The 24,221-nt window shown below is 43.9% G+C and overlaps 1 protein-coding gene across 3 annotated transcripts in view; it reads left to right on the forward strand.

Moving 5' to 3' along the window:
• Positions 1–3,735, forward strand: part of rnf111 (ring finger protein 111) — a 149,114-nt gene extending 145,379 nt beyond the window's left edge. For 2 of the 3 annotated variants that reach the window (XM_070858372.1, XM_070858374.1), the window contains 4 exons: positions 961–1,053; positions 1,183–1,278; positions 1,471–1,592; positions 2,567–3,735. In XM_070858372.1, coding sequence (XP_070714473.1) covers positions 961–1,053; positions 1,183–1,278; positions 1,471–1,592; positions 2,567–2,684 — 429 coding nt within the window. In that variant the 3' untranslated portion in view covers positions 2,685–3,735. The remainder of the gene's footprint in view (positions 1–960; positions 1,054–1,182; positions 1,279–1,470; positions 1,593–2,566) is intronic. The other variant, XM_070858373.1, reaches the window with a different exon arrangement.
• The last annotated feature ends 20,486 nt before the right edge of the window (positions 3,736–24,221 follow it).

The raw sequence follows: 24,221 nt of genomic DNA on the forward strand, positions 1-24,221 counted from the left end.
TATCGAATTTGTTTCTCCTCTATTAGATTAACTTAATTTTTGATTAATTTAAATAATCTAAAATCAACAGTTTAAATGTCCGCTAATATGAGAAAATCATGAAAATTTAAATAGACGTTGGGAAATAATTAAAATGAAAACTACAAGAGGCTTTTACTCAACATTGATACAATTTTCTCATCCCACGCCCCCCCACCCCCACCCCTGTTTCCTCCGCCTGTTTGCACCAGACGGTAAAAGAAAATTCAGGGTAATTAATGCACAGTAGGTGGATAATCGTCCACCTTTTTGCCGGCATGTTGATTTGAATGAGGAAGTGAAACGAGCAGTAAAGATTATGTGCAATCGGAACTTGACAAAGCGGAAGTTTAGAATTTAGCACAAGTGCATGTGGAAATCCCAAACTTGCATTCAATTTCAAAGGCAATATCACAGCATGCTCTGAGAGCATACACGGACCATGAATTCAGGACCAATGGTATATAATAATATATAAATAGGAATGACAATATCTCTTTCGACTTGACATTAGATAAGAGTTTCAGGACTACAGGTTGAACCTCTCTTATCCGGAACCCACGGGACCTGGCCTTTTATGGATAAGGGATTTTTCTGGACGAGGGGTGGTCATGTTAAGTTGGATGGTACAGGTACTGTGCAAGGGGATATCGGGGCGGGCTGGCTCGCTTGCGACTGGGAGTGCGGCAGAGAGATCATGGGGGCCGTTGGGAGTGGGGCGGGCGGGGGATCGCGGGGTCAGGCCAGCGATTGCGGGAGTCGGCAGCGAGGAAGGACTTCAATTTGTTCATGTCGGAGTTCTGCATGTGCGCCACCCGGTGGCCAGGAATGGTTCTGGACGAGGGGTGGTTATGGATAAGGGAGTTCTGGATAAGGGAGGTTCAACCTGTATTGTAATATATTTTAGCTCAGATGTCTAAGATTGTTTTTCTTTTTGCACAGGCTGTACCTCCAGACATGGCAGGCTACCCTCACATCCGCTACATTTCCTCAAGGTTGGAAGGAAGGTTTCCAGGCCTCCGAGCCACCTACGAGGTTAGCATTAACAGGACCAGGACATGTAACTGTTTGAAATTAAAGTGGTGATAAATCTTGCTCTTTTATACCAAAAACAATGTAAGCATGTAAAAATGAAAATGTCATGGTATTCTTTTTCATTCATAGGATTTGCTGCATTTAGAAGAACGACTGGGTAATGTTAATCGAGGTGCCTCACAGGGTACAATTGAGAGATGCACATACCCACACAAATATAAAAAGGTACGAACACTTCCTTTATTATTCAACATTAATTTCCAATTTATATTATAGAAATGATCCATCCTTTAATCTGTTTTAACAGCTTATAAATTACCTTTAATGTTAAGCAAGTGAGTTGAAATTTATATTGCAAATGCTTTGTGTGATCTCTATGGTTAAACCATCTGACAAACTTGAATTTGTGGTAACAAGGCGATAACTGACTTACAGAGGAAACTGCAGTATAAACAGGAAGAAGAGGATGGAATAGAGGATGATACTGAGGAGAAATGCACCATCTGTCTGTCTATTCTAGAAGAAGGAGAAGATGTTAGGTAAGATGATTTTGTAGGTAAATATTCTCTTTGATGTTTAGATAAATGCAAGCAAACATTTCAGAGTCCAGAAAGTTTTCATACAGTTATTTAACTTCTTACAAAAATGATTAAATGCTAAAAAATCTTAATTAACTGTCAGTCAAACTTTTGTGCTGCAAAAGGCAATAGTTTTCAGAGTCTTTCCAGTTAATAAACTGCTGTGTTGAGTAATTTGGATCATGGGTAGCACTCCACCTCACTGATGTCAATAACCACATTCTTCTGTACAAAACTGTCTCTGATCTTGTAATGAGTCAATGTTTGAACTGTAAAGAAAAATGTATTTGGAATTATTAAGTCCCTCATAAACTAGTTTGAGGTATCTTATCAACCCATAATCTCTGCATATGATTGTCTTGCTGTAACGAAATGTGTCTGTTGTGTTTGTTGAAACACAGTTATATTGGGGCTTAAGCTTTTTGTTTTTCTGTTTTTGCTATCAAGTCTCAAATTCCTAGTGAAAAGTAATACATTGCCATCTTGAATAGTGTGATTTTTAAAATTTATCATTCCTATCAAATTGTAATTGTTTCATTCTATCACACAAGGGGATTCTTACCATCCAGCTCCCTTATCAAAATCAAACCATCAAAAAATATTTTTTAAGTGTTGTCGAGCTTTATTTTGGGAACTGATTAGAAGGATTCCTCAATCCATAACAATGAGGAAAGCTGAATAAATATAGTTGAAACCATGTGATTTCTTGGGTTTGACTAGATCTGCTTATGTTCATTCACTCTTCTCACCAATCAAGCAAGGTTACTCCCTATTTATTTAGATGGCTTCTTAAATGGAGAAAAAGTGTTTTAAGTACAGATTTAACTGACATTGAAAGGCAATACTAATATTGAGATTCCCTTTTGGACAAATATGTGAGAATATATATCTAAATAAAACTTATACAATGCTTTTTTTGTCCCTCCTTCATACAGACGCCTTCCCTGCATGCACCTCTTCCATCAAGTGTGTGTGGACCAGTGGCTGACGACCAACAAGAAATGCCCCATCTGCAGAGTGGACATTGAGGCTCAGCTGTCTGCAGATAGTTGACATCTTATTCAGTAACTCTCCTCAGTACTGCAGTCAACCAAAGATGGCATGAATAACCTGCGCAGATTCAAAAGCATTGAACCTAGAGTGCGGCTACGCCACATAGTACAATTTATGCTAGGCCTACAATGATATTTCAGTATAGAGTTTAAATTTTAATGTATTTATGAAGCTTTTTTATGTGGCTTTTTATGTTTTTCCAAGTCATTTTATTTTGCATGGTTCCTTGGATTGCATTTCTTTGCACATAACGGGCTTTATGTCCTCAGACTTGCAGGCAAGATTAGCTGCTCTAGATAGAAACAGTCATTTTCATGATGCCTTGCTTTACTGGAATAGAATATGTCATCAGTCACTAACCCTGGACTTTAATTTAAACATTTATATTAGATTGTGTATATAGATTGTGATCTGTTCATTAAGGAGGAATATCAAGACATTCCGTGATTAGGAAAACAGCTGCTGTATTGTAGAAACTCATCATCTGACAGCAAACAACCAATCAATGGGATCCCATCCCAACCTATTGCCATTGCAAGAAGTATATATCCAACCATATAAACTGTTTAGGTTTTTAAAAAAAATCCATTCTTGTTTGGCACAGTGGTAGATGTAATTTTTAAGAATGTCAATATTCTACAAGACTAATGGGTTCACAGATTTTTATTTCATTGTTTTCTTTCACTTTTGTTTTTGATTTATTTTGGTTTACCTTTTCTTTATGATTTTAGCTGTTTGGCTGCCATTAAACAGCTCTAACAAACACTAATGTTATCTAAATTAGCTGTATTGCGTATACTTGCACATCTGATGATTTGTAATGGTGAGCTAGTCAGATTGTAGAACAAGGTTCTGTATGAAGTCATCAATAAGCACGTCTAGGTAATGTATTTGAAGGCAGATTGCAGAATGATGGCTGTTAAAGATTCAGGTGAAGTGTTGGAATGCAGTACTAATGGCAGGTATCCATGCATTCACAGATTTGTAAAGGTCCCTGGATGCATTTTTCAGGGGGACTTAGTTTTAAAGTTAATAAAGATAGTTAACTCCATGTGTGGCTGTTTTTCTCTTGTATTAAAATGTTTCTTCTAGTCAACAAATGTTTCTTCCGCTTGCATCAAATATATCACATTTTATGTTGATATTCACACTGATGGTTGTTTCTGATTACATTCTGTTTTACTTCTGAGCTATAGTTTATTAATGGCTAATGAAGGAAAAGGATGCTGGAGATTTCTTTTTATACAGTAACAGCAGTGATTTGTAAGCACCAAAAACCTGTGTTGTAAATGGCTGTCTCGCTCTTTTCGCTTCGTTGCTTTAAATGTCGAATTGTGCGCGCACACAGTTGTAGTCAAGGCAGGATCGGGTCTTTTATTTAGACATTCATACTAAACAAACCAAGTATACTTTACAAGACAACTCTATGCTTGCAAAGGCAGCTCCCCAAGAAGTGACGTACCTTTCGAGATTCCAATGTCACTGTTGTCCAGTGTCTAAACTCTTATCTTTATACTAAAAAAAACTTTGAACTCTTATTTAGACCATTAACATGCAGATGATGTAGAATTGTCCTGAAATCACGGCCAACAGCTTTCTGAATTACTTTACACAAATCAGAAATCGGCACGGTCCCGACCTGCAAGACCATCAGCAGGCCGGGGCCATTGGAGGGAGCAGCGTGCGGCGGCCCGGTCTGGAAATTGACGCGCTCCCGGCCTGCAAGACTATCAGCACGCCGGGGCCATTGGAGGGAGCAGCATGCAGCGGCCCGGTCTGGAAATTGGCACGCTCCCGGCCTGCAAGACCATCAGCAGGCCGGAGCCATTGGAGGGAGCAGCATGTGGCGGCCCGGTCTGGAAATTGCCGCGCTCCTGGCCTGCAAGACCAGCAGCACGCCGGGGCCATTGGAGGGAGCAGCGTGCGGCGGCCAGGTCTGGAAATTGACGCGCTCCTGGCCTGCAAGACCATCAGCACGCCAGGGCCATTGGAGGGAGCAGCGTGCGGCGGCATGTCACTTCAGGGAGCAGCGCATGCTGCTGCAGGAGGGCGATGGCTGCGAAGCCAGGTCACTGATTGCAGTGCGGGCAGGCACAGCAGGCGGAGCGGCAAGAGTCTGAAGAGGGAAGTGTCCAGGGCCTAGGACAGGCGTGAATCTGGGGCCCAGAAGTGGCGAGGGCCCAGGGTCAGCACGGGCCAACCCACACTGTGATATGTGTGCGCGCTTGGTCTGTCCAGCAGAGCTGGTCTCCAGTCAGTCTTGGGTAATCCTTGCCACTGGACCAAGACCTAGCTCTGTCAAGCCCATGTGGTGGCTGGAGTGCAACGGCCACCACATGTTTAAAAAAAAATCCAAGCACAGGCATCTTCCACCCTTCACGATGTAGTTTGGGATCTGGAATATTAGGTCCTTCATTGAAATACCTGTGAACTCCTCCCTTTTTGGCATGGAAGCAAGTCATCCTCGCTTCGAGGGACTGCCTATGATGATGATGACACAAGCCAGATTATTTAACATACAGATGTCATCAAATAGTAACAAGGTACACTCAAATACAGACAATGTCATGAATTACTATTATTCACATAGTAACAAGTTGCACTCAAATACTTAACATCGTTTAACATACAGATGATGTCAATTACTCTATACAAATCAGGTGATCAGGTGATAGTATCGATGATGCATACAAATAATTAACATACAGATGACCAGCACTCATTTCAATTGCTAAAAGGCACCATATCATCCAGCAGCCTGTTTTAACCCAATCTTGAATCTTCCAACTTTTAACCCTTTTGATTTCTCCAGACTGCGCCGAAGCAAAGAGTTTCAGAAATGCAGGCTTGTGCTCTCACATTCCCCCACTTCTTCTCTTTGCAGGTCCTATCTGGGTAACATTTTCCAAAGTTGTGCGAACATTCTCACTTTCCGCAGTGTGATGATGGTTAATGTCCACAATTGCTTGATTCAAATTCCGTAGCTGTTGAAATCCTGTACTCCATTTCCGCATTTCCTTCTTCCGAACAGCAGCACAATTAGGGTCAAAGTAGGGTTGCTGCAGATCTTGATTCTCAGAACGCCATTTTAAAGTCCGTTGGTCTGTGATCACCATATCCATTTTCACTTAAAAGTCAACTTTAAATTTTTGATGTTTTCAACTGAATTCCATGCTGTTTACATTCAAAAATGTAAACTCGCAATCGGTGTCTTTGTCCTGTAACTTTACCCCCTCCTCGCTCAAAGGAGGAATCCCCACAACCACTTCAGGTGATGTTCCCTTCACGAGCACAATAGGGAGTAGAGGAATCATGATGCTACTCTCGCCTTGACTGCCCAAGTGTGTTTCTCCCATTCTCTGCATTACTGGAAGGTCGTGTGTAATGTGGAGTGTTAAGCGTCTGAGGAACCGAAGAGGCATCTAACTGCTCCGTCTCCGTACCCACCGTTGCCACGCGAACCACACGGATCAGAGGCTCCGAAGTCAGAGAAGACAAAGCAGCTGTGGGCATTCTCCCTGTCCCTTAATCCTCTTTTCAACTCTCAGACCTGGGGAATCCTCTGAATACCACCTAGCTTTAACAATTGCTGTCTCTGCTGGGCAACCTAATACCACCATCTGCTGCAGCTTAGATATTTCTTTCTCTGGATCTTAATTACGTTTCTGTTCATCAGCAAGATGCTGATCTAGTGTCAGAACAGTCCTGGTTGCCCAGAATGTCTGAAATTGCCAGTTCTCTATTTCTTTACTAGCTGCTGTTAGCTGCTCTGAGAGTTCTGAAATTTCTCTATCTCTAGTCTCAGCCTCTTCTAACTTTTGAACCTCCAGCATTAGACACTGTAACACTTTTCTCTTTTTTTATCACTTTTTAAACCCAAACACTTTAATCTTTTTTTAACTGGACACTCTCCACTAAGGACTGCCGTGTCTCTCTCTATCTTCCTGTCATTGTTTCCTGCCTTATCCCATAAGGTCCCCCTTTCGACTCAATCCACTCATTAAGAAATAACCGGACCTTATCTGGAATATTCCCTAATTCTCCCATTACTAATTGGAGATCCCTTTAAGTCACGACAACTAAGAGAATGCACAGCCCTCAAACGGATGTGTGGGAAACACTTCTTCGAAAAACTCAATCAACAAACTTTTGAAAATTATGTCAGGATCTTTGAACAACTCGGCCAACTTTCTGCTTCATGTCGGGGTCTTCGAATAAGCCAACGAACTTTGGAAAATCACGTCGAGGTCACCAAAATGTTGTAAACAGCTATCTCGCTCTTTTCACTTCGTTGCATTAAACGTCGAATTACGCATAGACTCAGTTGTAGTAAAGGCAGGATTCAGTATTTTATTTAGACACACTAAACAAACCAAGTATACTTAACATGCCAACTCTCTGCTTGCAAAGGCAGCTCTCCAAGAAGTGACACATCTTTTGAGATTCCAGTGTCACTGTTGTCCAGTGTCTAAACTCTCATCTCTATACAAAAAAAACCTTTGAACTCTTTTATTTAGACCATTAACATGCAGATGATGTAGAATTGTCTTGAAATTATGGTTAACTGCTTTCTGAATTACTTTACACAAACCAGATTATTTAACATACAGATGTCATCAAGTAGTAACAAGGTACACTCAAATACAGACAATGTCATGAATTACTATTAATCGCATAGTAACAAGTTACACTCAAATACTTAACATCGTTTAACATACAGATGATAATTACTGTACACAGTCGTCATCATAGGCAGTCCCTCGGAATCAAGGAAGACTTGCTTCCACTCCTGAAGTGAGTTCTTTGGTGGCTGAACGGTCTAATACGAGAGTCACAGACTCTGTCACAGGTGGGACAGATGGTCATTGAGGGAAGGGGTGGGTGGGACTAGTTTGCCGCACGCACTTTCCACTGTCTGCGCTTGATTTCTGTATGCTCTCGGCGTTGAGACTCGAGGTGCTCAGCGCCCTCTCGGATGCACTTCCTCTACTTAGGGCGGTCTTGGGCCAGGGACTCCCAGGTGTCAGTGAGGATGTCGCACTTTATCAGGGAGGCTTTGAGGGTGTCCTTGTAGCGTTTCCACTGCCCACCTTTGGCTCATTTGCCGTGAGACCAGGTGATCGGCATGCATAGATAGTATCGATGATCCATACAAATAATTAACATACAGATGACCAGCACTCATTTCAATGGCTAAAAGGCACCATATTGTCGAGCAGCCTGTTTTAATCCAATCTTGAATCTTCCAATTTTTAACCCTTTTGATTTCTCCAGACTGCGCCGAAGCTAAGAGTTTCAGAAATGCAGGCTTGTGCTCTCACAACCTGCTCAACACTGGGCCTTCGTAGTGTGTGATCAGACACCTGCCATTTTATAATGCCAAATTGCTTATGTTGTGTCTGGCTAAGGATAACTGGTGTGGCAGGGCTTAACTACAAAACCTATAGCATTGAAAGTATGCTGCATGAAAATTAGAATACGAACGCCTAATATGAAATTCTTCTGCGCACTATTTTAATAAAGGTATTTAGCTATTTAAAATAAATAGGTCAACAACTCCATCAAGATAATGGGATTTTATGGTGATGGGTTAAGCAGTCATATTCTCACATCGTAATTTCAAGGCCATAATGATGTAATTAGTGTTACACCCAGTAAAAAAACAAAATACATAAAATGCCATGAAATGAATGAACACACAGGCAAGCGTAATCATTATTGCTTTGTTTTATCGTTGATTCCCTGAAAATTAAACTGGTCATCAGAATGCTGTAGTGTCAATTTAACCCGATCCAAGTACTGTTTTCGCCCTTGGGTAGGCATACAGTACAGCTGGCAAACCATTTTGTGGAAGCTATCAGTGGTGCTAATCAGCCTTCTGCCAGGAGGCATGCTTAAACCATGTAGGTTAGTGTTCCTTCATTTCCATCCACCGAGCAAGACCAAGAAACTAGTTTGCTGCAGGGTACTTATGTGCAATGTCATTTGATGATGAGATTCAGCCTAGGGTCCCTCAGTTAAAGATTCTGTGCTCTTTATATTGAAGCTGTTGGTCCACTTTAAGAGATTATTATTTTGGAGCCAAATTAAAAGGTACATTTACCTGTGTGTATGGTTATCAAATCTGGATTTTAGTCTCCTTTAGCAGTACATATTGTAGTTGATATGGCAGTGTTGGATCACTTACTGAAGAGCTTGAGCCTTTCATTATCCAAGTGAGTGGCACCCTGTGCCTCACGGCACTTGATTCCAAACTTCCCCAATGAAACATAATCCAGTGCCTGATGATGTTGTGGACAGAGCCCCTTTTAATTGTTTTTCCTTAATCGCACTATGTGTTTTTTGATGCACCATTGCAAGTGGTAAAGAAAGAACCTATATAAAACTCCCTCAAAAGCTTATTGTTGTACTAAGCCATACAAACTTTAAAGTTCCCAGGTTCCCTGAGAAAAGTACAAAAGGACATTTTTTAAAAAGAGTAGCAATTCAAAGGTTCATGTCTTAAATTATTTTTTTTTCAAATTGGTCCCCATTACTCTTCCAACATTGGTCAAGGCACCACCAGGTGCAGCAAGAAGTCACACAGACCAAACGGTTCTGGGTTTGATTCCTGATCTGTATTGAAACATAGAAACATAGAAAATATGTGCAGGAGTAGGCCATTTGGCCCTTCAAGCCTGCACCACCATTCCATAGGATCATGGCTGATCATTCACCTCAGTACCCCTTTCCTACTTTCTCTCCATACCCCTTGATCCCTTTAGCCATAGGGACCATACCCAACTTCCTCTTGAATATATCTAACGAACTGGCATCAACAACTCTCTGCGGTAGAGAATTCCACAGATTCACAACTCTCTGAGTGAAGAAGTTTCTCCTCATCTCGGTCCTAAATGGCTTACCCCTTATCATTAAGACTGTGACCCCTGGTTCTGGACACCCCCAACATTGAGTTAGTTGGTCTTGCCGAGAGCAGCACTTGAGCTGCTACAATTGGACTAGGGAATGGGAGAAAATTATCAAGTACTTTTGCTTCGGATTGTGATCCAGTGGCCTTTTCTGGAAAGTGTACACGTGAGTAATGTGTGAGGAAAGGATTCATCTCGACTCCCAACTCTCCATGGTGAAATAGCCCACTGACATTCAGTGTTGACTCAAGTTTTTTTTTTAATTCACATGTCGTCAATGTAGGAGGGCTCCCAGTGTCCCAGAAACAATCACTACCTTCACAAAGAGGAGAGAAAGTTGAGGGGGTCAAAATTGTTCCATGACCAAAGAGAGTGGACGTTCCTACAAAGTTCTGTATTGAAATTTTTTGTGCTATCCCTGAAAATAATTCATTCTTGCTCGTCACAAAGAAGACAATTGGCACTAATAGATAATTGTTATCAAAATTTGCATCCCTGAGTAAATATGCATGGTAAGCATTTTGCTGATGGCTTGTTGAAATGCACATGACAAGTACTGTATTCTGGTCGTTATTTAATCCCATGGTTAATTTTCTCTTTAAACCTCAAACTTGAAAGAAATACATTGTTGTAGCTGGGATAGAAACATAGAAAATAGGTGCAGGAGTAGGCCATTTGGCCCTTCTAGCCTGCACCGCCATTCAATGAGTTCATGGCTGAACATGCAACTTCAGTACCCCATTCCTGCTTTCTCGCCATACCCCTTAGTAGTAAGGACTACATCTAACTCCTTTTTGAATATATTTAGTGAATTGGCCTCAACAACTTTCTGTGGTAGAGAATTCCACAGGTTCACCACTCTCTGGGTGAAGAAGTTTCTCCTCATCTCGGTCCTAAATGGCTTACCCCTTATCATTAGACTGTGACCCCTGGTTCTGGACTTCCCCAACATTGGGAACATTCTTCCTGCATCTAACCTGTCTGAACCCATCAGAATTTTAAATGTTTCTATGAGGTCCCCTCTCATTCTTCTGAACTCCAGTGAATACAAGCCCAGTTGATAGGTCAGTCCCGCCATCCCGGGAATCAGTCTGGTGAACCTTCGCTGCACTCCCTCAATAGCAAGAATGTCCTTCCTCAAGTTAGGAGACCAAAACTGTACACAATACTCCAGCTGTGGCCTCACCAATGCCCTGTACAACTGTAGCAACACCTCCCTGCCCCTGTACTCAAATGCCCTCGCTATGAAGGCCAACATGCCATTTGCTTTCTTAACCGCCTGCTGTACCTGCATGCCAACCTTCAATGACTGATGTACCATGACACCCAGGTCTCGTTGCACCTCCCCTTTTCCTAATCTGTCACCATTCAGATAATAGTCTGTCTCTCTGTTTTTACCACCAAAGTGGATAACCTCACATTTATCCACATTATATTTCATCTGCCATGCATTTGCCCACTCACCTAACCTATCTAAGTCACTCTGCAGCCTCATAGCATCCTCCTCGCAGCTCACACTGCCACCTAACTTAGTGTCATCCGCAAATTTGGAGATACTACATTTAATCTCCTCGTCTAAATCATTAATGTACAGTGTAAACAGCTGGGGCCCCAGCACAGAACCTTGCGGTACCCCACTAATCACTGCCTGCCATTCTGAAAAGTACCCATTTACTCCTACTCTTTGCTTCCTGTCTGACAACCAGTTCTCAATCCATGTCAGCACACTACCCCCAATCCCATGTGCTTTAACTTTGCACATTAATCTCTTGTGTGGAACCTTGTCGAAAGCCTTCTGAAAGTCCAAATATACCACATCAACTGGTTCTCTCTTGTCCACTCTACTGGAAACATCCTCAAAAAATTCCAGAAGATTTGTCAAGCATGATTTCCCTTTCACAAATCCATGCTGACTTGGACCTATCGTGTCACCTCTTTCCAAATGCGCTGCTATGACATCCTTAATAATTGATTGCATCATCTTACCCACTACCGATGTCAGGCTGACCGGTCTATAATTCCCTGTTTTCTCTCTCCCTCCTTTTTTAAAAAGTGGGGTTAAATTGGCTACCCTCCACTCGATAGGAACTGATCCAGAGTCAATGGAATGTTGGAAAATGACTGTCAATGCATCCGCTATTTCCAAGTCCACCTCCTTAAGTACTCTGGGATGCAGTCCATCAGGCCCTGGGGATTTATCGGCCTTCAATCCCATCAATTTCCCCAACACAATTTCCCGACTAATAAGGATTTCCTTCAGTTCCTCCTCCTTACTAGATCCTCTGACCCCTTTTATATCCGGAAGGTTATTAGTGTCCTCCTTAGTGAATACCGAACCAAAGTACTTGTTCAATTGGTCCGCCATTTCTTTGTTCCCCGTTATGACTTCCCCTGATTCTGACTGCAGGGGACCTACGTTTGTCTTTACTAACTTTTTTCTCTTTACATATCTATAAGAAACTTTTGCAATCCGTCTTAATGTTCCCTGCAAGCTTCTTCTCGTACTCCATTTTCCCTGCCCTAATCAAACCCTTTGTCCTCCTCTGCTGAGTTCTAAATTTCTCCCAGTCGCTGCTATTTCTGGCCAATTTGTATGCCACTTCCTTGACTTTAATACTATCCCTGATTTCCCTTGATAGCCACGGCTGAGCCACCTTCCCTTTTTTATTTTTACGCCAGACAGGAATGTACAATTGTTGTAGTTCATCCATGCGGTCTCTAAATATCTGCCATTGCCCATCCACAGTCAACCCCTTAAGTATCATTCGCCAATCAATCCTAGCCAATTCACGCCTCATACCTTCAAAGTTACCCTTCTTTAAGTTCTGGAGGCCTGTTTGGAGGTCTGTACACAACTCCCACTAACATTTTTTGCCCTTTGGTGTTCTGCAGCTCTACCCATATAGATTCCACATCATCCAAGCTAATGTCCTTCCTAACTATTGCATTAATCTCCTCTTTAACCAGCAATGCTACCCCACCTCCTTTTCCTTTTATTCTATCCTTCCTGAATGTTGAATACCCCTGGATGTTGAGTTCCCAGCCCTGATCATCCTGGAGCCACGTCTCCGTAATCCCAATCACATCATATTTGTTAACATCTATTTGCACAGTTAATTCATCCAACTTGTTACGGATACTCCTTGCATTAAGACACAAAGCCTTCAGGCTTATTTTTTTAAACACCCTTTGTCCTTTTAGAATTTTGCTGTACAGTGGCCCTTTTTGTTCTTTGTCTTGGGTTTCTCTGCCCTCCACTTTTCCTCATCTCCTTTCTGTCTTTTGCTTTTGTCTCCGTTTTGTTTCCCTCTGTCTCCCTGCATTGGTTCCCATCCCCCTGCCATATTAGATAATGTTGGCTTCTCTATTACAAACACAAACAAGTCTTCATAAACCCACTGGAGCTGTAGCAAGCTCATATGGCAAGCCCCACAGCTTTTTTTTCCCTGTACTGTACCTTTCTATTTAAGTACAGTTTTGATTTTCTATACACTGGACTATTGGCTATTTGTGCGGTACCTTTTTAATATAGATGTAGCTTTTACCTATCAGAAGTACTCGATGTTTGGTAAATTAAAATATTGCCATTTTTACATATGACAAGTGGTGAGCTTTGTTTTAATTTTTAAGATGGACTGAGTTATCCATTTTATTTTATACTTGTTCTAAATATGTCTGTGAAGAAAAAGAAAATCTTGAAATACAATCCCTGATAGTGGGTGAATAAGAAAGAAAAATATTTTGGAGGGCAGGAAAGGAAAGAATATCTTTTTTATATTGGTATCATTGCTGTCAACCAAGCAATTTTCACTGTCGATTGACATTTTGCTACATTTTTATAAGATAGGATTTCTATCCATTTAAACTTACTGCAGTTAAATGTTAAACATTATTCACCCAAAATAAAGTGTAAACTTACCAGATCACTGTATAAATTTCAAGCTAATGCCTTAATGGGTAGGGTGGTATCTGGACAAGCAGTAGGAAGCTTTCCAGTACTGCCTGCTGTTCAGCTGCACAATGTTAGCCAAAACTATCAATATGCAGACTTGGGATTCCTATACCTTGCAGTTGCCATCCTACACCTAACTTTTTTCTGCTTGAGTAAACAGGATGGAGTAAGTATGCTCCAATTTGAATAATATTTATTGGATTTTGCCAACTTTGGTTACAAAGCTCTTGAGCCATGAAGCCATGCAGATCCTACACTCACAGACCCAAACAAAACACTCTGACTGCTGTACATGGGATCGGAAATGCAATACTACAGCAATTGCCTTGTGAATAAAATACGTCTCAAACTTAACTCAATTACATTATTTTGTGCAGAGTTATAACGTCTCATCCAAAAGACAGCACCTTAAACAGTGCAACTCCCTCCGTGTTGCACTAAAGTGTCAGCCTAGATTATGCCTCAGGTCTCTGGCACTAAATTAATCATCTCAGATCAACATGATCAGTGCAGTAGGATCACTCATCTAACATTGTTTTTGAGGTAAATCTTGGCACCCCCTTTTTCTGCGGTAATCCCAAAGAATCTTTCCCCCTTCTGGAGGAGCCTGTTTGCCCGGCCCACATTGACTGGCTTAGCTCCCACTCCCTCTCCTCCAGGACAATGGTCAATAGCGTCAGGCTTGGCTCAATAGTAGCACTCGCCCCTCTGAACCAGAAGACCATGGATTCCAGTGCTTGAGCACATAAGCCAGCGCAGTACTGATGGAATGCTGCACTGTCAGAGGTGCTTACTTTTAAATGAGACATTACATTGAGGCCACATCTGCTGGGTATAAAAGCTCCTATGGCACAATTCAAAGAAGAGCGGATGAGGTGTCCTGGCCAATATTTATCACTCCGCCAATATCATTAAAACAGATGATTTGAACATTTGCTGGTTGCAAAAATTGATTGCCATGTTTTCCTACGTTCCAACAGTGACTACACTTGAAAAATACTTAAGATAAGAACATAAGAATATAAGAATTAGGAACAGGAGTAGGCCATCTAGCCCCTCGAGCCTGCTCCGCCATTCAACAAGATCATGGCTGATCTGGCCGTGGACTCATCTCCACTTACCCGCCCGCTCCCCATAACCCTTAATTCCCTTATTAGTTGAAAATCTATCTATCTGTGATTTGAATACATTCAATGAGCCAGCCTCAACTGCTTCCTTGGGCAGAGAATTCCACAGATTCACAACCCTCTGGGAGAAGAAATTCCTTCTCAACTCGGTTTTAAATTGGCTCCCCCGTATTTTGAGGCTGTGCCCCCTAGTTCTAGTCTCCCCGACCAGTGGAAACAACCTCTCTGCCTCTATCTTGTCTATCCCTTTCATTATTTTAAATGTTTCTATAAGATCACCCCTCAACCTTCTGAACTCCAACTTAACTGGATGTGAAGCACGTTAGGATACCGTGAAAGGCACCATCCAAATGCAATTCCTACATTACAACGGTGATTACACTTCAAAAGGCTGTAACATTCAGAAGGGTATCCTGACGTTGTGAAAGGCGCTATTGAAATGTAAGTTCTATTTGTTTGGTTGGACAATGGATGTGCGGATTTAAATCAATTCTAGGTAAACAGTGCGTACCAGTTTGAGTGTATAGCCATTATCCTGACCACAGCATAGACAAACATCATACCCCATTGAACTGTGGATCCACCAGTTGGAGATTCATAGCTTCAGCAGCAGTTGCTCTTCTCTGCAACCCTAGCATGGTAGGCACTGAACCCTAGATATGAGGGCATATTCCCAAGGGAACTATCATCCAACGTCTGAGTTTCAACCTCACCTATAAATTGGACATCCACCTTCAGCATTTAGAAGGATAGTTTGTAACATACCAGCCATCTTGATGTGCTGGACGCCCAGCTCCAACCTGTTGCTTAATCCTGGCCTCCATATTAGGAGTTTGGGGTAAGATGTGCCTGCCATAAGGCTCATATAGGTTGGCTCTATATTTTTCTTATACTCTGAGGAACACTTGCAATTGTTGAGTGATATGAATTCAAAACTACACCAAATAATAAAGCTGTAGTTTGTAATACCAGTTTAACATTCCCAACACATTACAGCAAACTATTAAAGGTTGTACTTCTGGAGAAGACAATTACTTCACAAGCTAAATCACTTTTGCGCTACTTTTGTTTTTTAATGCAAACTTAAATACACTGAATCTAACAAAATATTGGAGGGAAAAAAATCAAAACTTGTTTCTAGTAAAAAAAAGTGAACTAATTCTGTAAAATTTCTGAAAAAATAGGTGAGCAGACTAATAAAAACATGAAGATTTTACATTCGATTTTAAATTCTCCAGCCATAGTTAATACATACTATAGCAAGCGGTGCATTGTTCTGTCTCTGGGATAGCTCGCTGATGAGTTCTCGCTGCATTGTTTATTTTCCATATATGGTCATGCTGCAAATTCAAAGTCTAACAGCTGTTCCAATGGAAACCATCTACTGCAGAGAACACGAAAGAAGAAATGTTACCGTGACAACGCCACAGGCACCAATCAACACTGAAAAAATGGGCTACAACCAATCAATAGAAACGGCCCTTTTAGGAGGTAAAGGCAACATCCTGTCCTCAATTGATTTTTTTTGTCTGATTACGCTTCTGTGAAGCTCCTTGGGACATTTTACTGCGTTAAAAGCGCTATATAAATGAAAGTTGTGATGAGGTGCGATCACTGATGAGAAGAAGAAGCATAAGCCTTGGCTGATTTTTCCTTATATAAAAGAATGAAGGTTCTGATACAAACACTGGAAAATTTACTGAACGACAATCAGCACTAGATAACTGCAATACCATCAGTACATTTTATGTAACACTTGAGTGTAATTTTCACAGACTCTGGCTTTAGATTGCAGGATAAATTCACCAATCCAACAATGTCAGCAGGGAGCCATACTGGCAGGGAGCACCGGTTGAACAATCTGTGTCACAGTATTATAATCTGATCTGCAACCCACACTCACTTTGAGGGCAGAATCACTGCATTTACCCCAACACATTGCACAATTAACTCATAAAAATATTTGCTTTTGTCATAAAAAATAACACTGACTGCCCTTAAGAGTCACTCCACTCTATTTGCTGTATAAAGGCACAGACTGGCTAATGCTGCCAAACAATATAAATGAGGTGGCGCTGTTGTATTCAGGGGTGGTTTCCACAGGATCTCCAGCAGCAGCACTGCCCCTAGTGGCAACAAGAACAAAGTGCCACTGCGCTGTCGAAAGCAGCTATGTTGTCTGGCCACTGGTTTGTTCAGCCTGTTTGTACAGGCCAGTGAAGTGGTTTTGTGCTTGCTGGTCTGAAAGAAAAAAAGAAAAACTTGCATTTATATAGCGCCTTTCACGATCACCAGACGTCCCAAAGCGCTTTACAGCCAATTAAGTCATTTTTGAAATGCATTCACTGTTGTAATGTAGGAAACGCAACAGCCAATTTGCACTTCACAAGCTGGCTAGTTGCACTAGAACATGCTCTGATTGGCTCTCCATGATCACATGACCTGATTGCTTATTGGTCCTCTTGGAGGATAAGCCACACCCAGACGTTTCTCTGGAATGTGTAATTGCAACCGCCCAGCCCAAGTTCTGAGTGACTTTGCAAAGTGTCATTCGAGCCATTCTGACTTCAGACCCCAGAGAAGATGGAGCTCCCCAACCCAGTACAAGTTCCTGACCCCAACACCCCCCCCCCCCCCTCCAGCCCAAGTTCATGCCTCCACCAGCCGAAGTTCCTGACTCCGTCCCAGTCCAACTTCCTAACCTTACACCCCCCCCACCCCCGCCCAACATAGATGGGGCATTGTGAGTGGGTCACAGATTGTTGCCAGGTTTTTGAGTATGATGTGAATAGTGACAGTGTCGTGACTTCCGGATTTCATCCACTCCAATGACATCCCTTGTAACACACGTCTTCCGAGAAATCGGGTGTGGGTCTAAAGCGGGTAGGGTTGGAAGAATGTGATCCGTCTTCCGAGTTCCCTCCCCCCCTCCCACTCCCCTCGCTCTCCCCCGTCTCTCTCTCTTTTCCCCCCAATCTCTCTCTCTCTTCCACCCCATCTCTCTCTCCCCCATCTCTCTCCCACCCCCAGTCTATCTCTCCCTCCCACAGTCTTTCTCTCTCCCCCGTTTATCTCTCTCCCCCTCCATGTCTCTCTCCACCCCCACCCCCCAAAGTCTCTCTCCCCACACCCCATCTCTCTCCCCCCATCTCTATCCCTCACCCCTTCGACTCGCTCTCCCCCCCCTCATCTCTCTCCTCCCCCCAGTCTCTCTCTCTCTCCCCCCAGTCTCTCTCTCTCCTCCCCCCAGCCTCTCTCCTCACTACCCCCGCTGTGTCTCTCCCCCACCCATCTCTCTCGTCCCCCCCGTCTCTCTCTCTCTCCCGTCTCTCTCCCCAGTCTCTCTCTTTCCCCCCAGCCCCGTCTCTCTCTCCTCCCGTCTCTCTTTCTGCCCCCCGTCTCCCCCCCATCTCTCTCTCCCCCCCATCTCTCTCTCTCTTCCCCTCCCATCTCTCTCTCTCTCTCCCCCCCCTTACCTCCGATGTTATCTCTTGCACAGAAGGCTATGAAAATGTTCCAAATAATGCAAAAGCATCCATCTTCAGCGGCAGCGGACTCCGAAGCACCTCACTGAATGGCCCAACTTCCGACTTGCTCATACATCGCACTGTGCATGCGTGACTGAATCGAGGGCCCATGCTCAAAAAGGAGGCAGAGTCCAATGTGCACACCGCAGAAAGACACATAAAAACTAGTAGAAATAGTCACTCTGCCCACAAACAGAAATGTGATCATTGTTATATATGTGGACTTGCATTTGCTCTGTACAGCCACCAGAGGGCTCATCCCCTGGAGTCCAAGGGATCCCATAATCCCTTGGGAGCACAGGTATTTAAGGAGGCTTCACAGGTTGGCGAGGCACTCTGGAGACCTGCAATAAAAGACTACGGTCACACTTTACTTTGAGCTCACAGTATTCAGTCTGACTCTTTCTCCATACACAACAACTGGCGATGAGATACAGATAGCGAACCCAAAGATGCAGAGAACAGTGGGCATCCTGGAGAAATTCTCAGAGGGAGATGATTGGGAAACTTTTGTGGAGCGACTGACCAATACTTCATGGCCAACGAGCTAGATGGGGAAGAGAGTGCTGCAAATGAAGGGCGATCCTCCTCACCGTCTGTGGGGCACCAACGTATGGTCTCATGAAGAATCTGCTCACTCCAGCGAAACCTACGGAGAAATCGTACGACGATTTGTGCACACTGGTCCGAGAGCATTTGAACCCGAAGGAAAGCGTTCTGATGGCGAGGTACCGGTTCTACACCTACAAGATGTCTGAAGGCCAGGAAGTAGCGAGTTATGTCGCCGAGCTAAGATGCCTTGCAGGACATTGTGAATTTGAAGGACATTTGGAGCACATGCTCAGAGATTTTTTCACTCTTGGCATTAGCCACGAAACCATACTTTGCAAACTTTTGACTGTAGAGATCCCAACCTTGAGTAAGACCATAGCGATAGCCCAGGCGTTCATTGCCACCAGTGACAATACGAAGCAAATCTCTCAGCACACAAGTGCTGCTATAAGTACTGTGAACAAAGTGATGTTGTTTTCAAATCATAACATACAGAGCAGGTCACACAAACTGCAGCTACACGTCCGCAGATGTCTCAGCGTCCACCATCAAGGGTGATGAATGCAAGGCCATTAACACCTTGTAGGCACTGTGGGGGTGATCATCGTTTCCATTCATGCTGATTCAAAGAATACGTTTGCAAGGGCTGTGGAACAATGGTACACCTCCAACAAGTGTGCAGGCGAGCTGCAAAGCCTGTTAAACCTGAAAACCATCATGTTGCAGAGGAGGACAGATCCACAGAGGATCACGATGAACCAGCGCCTAAGATCGAGGAGGCAGAGGTACATGGGGTGCACACATTCACCACGAATTGTCCCCCTGATAATGCTGAATGTTGAACTAAATGGACTCCCGGTGTCAATGGAACTGGACACGGGCGTGAGCCAGTCCATCATGGGCAAAAAGACTTTCAAAAGGTTGTAGTTCAACAAGGCCTCAAGGCCAGTCTTAACTCCAGTTCGCACGAAACTAAGAACTTACACAAAAGTACTGATTCCTGTAATCGGCAGTGTTACTGTAAAGGTCTTCTACGATGGAGCGATGCACAAGCTACCACTCTGGGTGGCACCGGCCGATGATCCCACGCTGCTCGGCAGGATATGACTGGGAAAGATACGCTGGAACTGGGACGACATCCGAGCGCTATCGCCCACTGATGACACTTCGTGTGCCCAGATCTTAAACAAGTTCCCTTCGCTGTTCGAACCAGGCATCGGGAAATTCCAAGGAGCAAAAGTGCAGATCCACCTAATTCCGGGGGCACGACCCATCCATCACAAGGCGAGAGCAGTACCGTACATGATGAGAGAAAGGGTAGAGATCGAGCTAGACCAGCTGCAAAGAGAGGGCATCATTTCCCCGATCGAGTTCAACGAGTGGGCCAGTCCTATCGTCCCAGTCCTCAAGGGAGACGGCACCATCAGAATCTGTGGCGATTACAAAGTAACTATCAATCGTTTCTCCCTGCAGAACCAATACCCACTACCAAAGGCCGACGAGCTCTTTGCAACGCTGGCGGGAGGAAAGACGTTCACGAAGCTGGATCTGACTTCAGCCTACATGATGCAGGAACTGGAGGTATCATTGAAGGCACTCACCTGCATCAACACGCACAAAGGTCTTTTTATTTATAACAGATGCCCGTTTGGAATCCGATTGGTGGCGGCGATATTCCAGAGAAACACGGAAAGCTTACTGAAGTCGGTCCTGCACACCGTGGTCGTCCAGGACAACATCTTGATCATAGGTCGGAACACAGTCGAGCATCTGCAGAACCTAGAGGAGGTTCTTAGTCGACTCAACCACGTGGGGCTCAGATTAAAACGCTTGAAGTGCATTTTCCTGGTGCCTGAAGTGGAGTTCCTGGGAAGGAGGATTGCGGCGGACGGCATCAGACCCACCAACGCGAAGACAGAGGCAGTCGAGAACGCACCGAGGCCACAGAACGTGATGGAGCTGCGGTCGTTTCTGGGACTCCTGAACTACTTTTGTAACTTCTTACCGGGTCTCAGCACACTGTTAGAACCACTACATGTCTTACTACGAAAAGGGGATGAATGGGTTTGGGACAAAAGCCAAGAAAATGTCTTTGTAAAAGCGAGAAAATTGTTATGCTCAAACAAATTGCTTGTGTTGTACGATCCATGTAAGCGTTTGGTAGTAGCATGTGATGCATCGTCATATGGCATCGGGTGTGTATTGTAACAAGCTAATGATTTCGGGAAACTGCAACCAGTTGCTTATGCATCCAGGAATCTGTCTAAGGCTGAGAGAGCCGACAGCAAGATTGAGAAAGAAGCATTAGCGTGTGTCTATGGGGTAAAGAAAATGAATCAATACCTGTTTGGGCTAAAATTTGAATTGGAAACTGACCATAAGCCACTTGTATCCCTGTTCTCTGAGAGTAAAGGGATAAATACCAACGCATTGGCCCGCATCCAGAGATGGGTGCTCATGTTGTCCGCATATAACTATGCCATCCGCCACAGGCCAGGCACAGAAAACTGCGCCGATGCTCTCAATAGGCTGCCATTGCCCACCACGGGGGTGGAAATGGCACAGCCCGCAGATCTAGCCATGGTTATGGAAGCATTTGAGAGTGAGCAATCACCCGTCACTGCCCGGCAGATCAAAACCTGGACAAGCCCTTATTATCTCTAGTCAAAAGCTGTGTGCTTCATGGGAGCTGGTCCAGTATCCCAGTGGAAATGCAGGAAAAGATAAAGTCGTTCCAGCGGCGCAAAGATGAAATGTCTATATGGGCAGACTGCCTTCTGTGGGGCAATTGAGTAGTGGTCCCCAAGAAGGGCAGAGACACCTTCATCAATGAACTCCACAGTACCCACCCAGGCATCGTAATGATGAAAGCGATAGCCAGATCCTACGTGTGGTGGCCCGGTATCGATGCGGACTTAAGAGTCCCGCATTCACAGATGTAATACATGCTCGCAGTTAAGCAATGTACCCAGGGAGGCACCGCTAAGTTTATGGTCTTGGCCCTCCAAACCGTGGTCTCGGGTACACGTCGACTATGCAGGCCCGTTCTTGGGTAAAATGTTCCTTGTGATTGTAGACGCGTACTCCAAGTGGATTGAATGTGAGATAATGTCGGCTAGCACGTCCGCTGCCACTACTGAAAGCCTGCGGGCCATGTTTGCCACACACGGCCTACCCGATGTCCTAGTGAGTGACAACAAGCCATGTTTTACCAGTGCTGAGTTCAAAGAATTCATGACCCGTAACGGGATTAAACATGTCACATCTGCCCCATTTAAACCAGTGTCCAATGGTCAGGCAGCGAGAGCAGTGCAAACCATCAAGCAAGGCTTGAAGAGGGTAACTGAAGGCTCACTGCAGACTTGCCTATCCCTAGTCCTGCTTAGCTATCGCACGAGACCCCACTCACTCACTGGGATCCCACCTGCTGAACTGCTCATGAAAAGAGCACTTAAGACAAGGCTCTCGTTAGTTCACCCTGATCTACATGAACATGTAGAGGGCAGGCGGCTTCAACAAAATGCATACCATGATAGCACAAATGTGTCATGCAAGATTGAAATCAATGATCCTGTATTTGTATTAAATTAAGGACAAGGTCCCAAGTGGCTTCCCGGCACTGTCACGGCCGAAGAAGGGAGCAGGGTGTTTTGGGTCAAACTTTCAAATGGACTCATTCACCGGAAACACTTCGACCAAATCAAACTCAGATTCACGGACTATCCTGAGCAACCTACCTTGGACCCTACCTTTTTTGATCCCCCAACATACACACCAGTGGCAACCGGCACCATGATTGACCACGAAGCAGAACCCATCATCCACAGCAGCCTAGCAGGGCCCAACATACCAGGCAGCCCAGCAAGGCCAGCTGCACAGCAGCCCAGCGAGAGCCCAACAAATGATTCAACGACACCAACTTTCACACCGAGACGATCAACCAGGACAAGAAGGGCCCCAGATCGACTCATATTGTAAATAGTTACACCATTGACTTTGGGGGGAAGTGTTATATATGTATACTTATATTTACTCTGTACAGCCACCAGAGGGCTCATCCCCTGGAATCTCAAGGGATCCCATAATCCCTTGGGAGCACAGGTATTTAAGGAGGCTTCACAGATTGGAGAGGCACTCTGGAGACCTGCAATAAAAGACTACGGTCACACTTTACTTTGAGCTCACAGTGTTCAGTCCGACTCTTTCTCCATACACAACAATAATGACCAGATAATCTGTTTTTGTTACGTTGATTGAGGGATGAATATTGGCCAGGACACTGGGGATAACTCATAAGAACATAAGAAATAGGAACAGGAGTAGGCCATACGGCCCCTCGAGCCTGCTCCACCATTCAATAAGATCATGGCTGATCTGATCATGGACTCAGCTCCACTTCCCTGCCCACTCCCCATAACCCCTTATCACCTTATCGATTAAGAAACAATCTATTTCTGTCTTAAATTTATTGAATGTCTCAGCTTCCACAGCTTTCTGAGGCAGCGAATTCCACAGATTTACAACCCTCTGAGAAGAAAAAGTGGAGAGGAACAAATGGAGTGCAGGTCCACGGATCCCTGAAGGTAGCAGGCTAGGTAGATAAGGTGTTTAAGAAGGCATATGGAATACTTGCCTTTATTAGTCAAGGCATGGAATACAAGAGCAAGGACGTTATGCTTGAACTGTATAAAACACTGGTTAGGCCGTAGCTGGAGTACTGCGTGCAGTTCTGGTCACCACATTACAGGAAAGATGTGCTTGCACTTGTACTTGAATGTTGGGGGTATGATTAAGAAGTGTGATTGCAGAGGAGATTTACAAGAATGTTGCCTGGACTGGAGAATTTTGGCTATGAGGAAAGATTGGAGATGCTGAGGGGAGACCTGATTGAGGTGTATAAAATTATGAAGGGCCTGGATAGAGTGGATGGGAAGGACTTGCTTCCCTTGGCAGAAGGGTCAACAACCAGGGGGCATAGATTTAAAGTAATTGGGGGGAGGTATAGAAGAGATATGAGGGGAAATGTCTTTACCTAGAGGATGGTGGGGATCTGGAACTCACTGCCTGAAAGGGTGGTAGAGGCAGAAAGCCTCACATTTAAAAAATACTTCGATATGCACTTAAAGTGCCGTAACCTACAGGGCTACGGACCAAGAGCTCGAAAGTGGGATTATGCTGGATAGCTCTTGGTCGGCCGGCGCGGACACGATGAGCTGAAATTACCTCTTTCCGTGCTGTAAATTTCTATGATTCTATGAATTGTTAATTTTAAATCAGAGATTGGTAACTTTCTGTTCACCAATGGCATTACGGGATATGGGCCAAAGGTGGGAATATGCGGTTAGGTCGCAGATCAGCCATCATCCTATCATCATCGGCAGTCCCTCGGAGTCGAGGAAGACTTGCTTCCACTCTTAGTATGAGTCCTTAGGTGGCTGTACAGTCCAATACGAGAACCACAGTCTCTGTCA

This window comes from Pristiophorus japonicus, chromosome 17 (genome assembly GCF_044704955.1).
Source record: "Pristiophorus japonicus isolate sPriJap1 chromosome 17, sPriJap1.hap1, whole genome shotgun sequence".
NCBI lineage: Eukaryota > Metazoa > Chordata > Chondrichthyes > Pristiophoridae > Pristiophorus > Pristiophorus japonicus.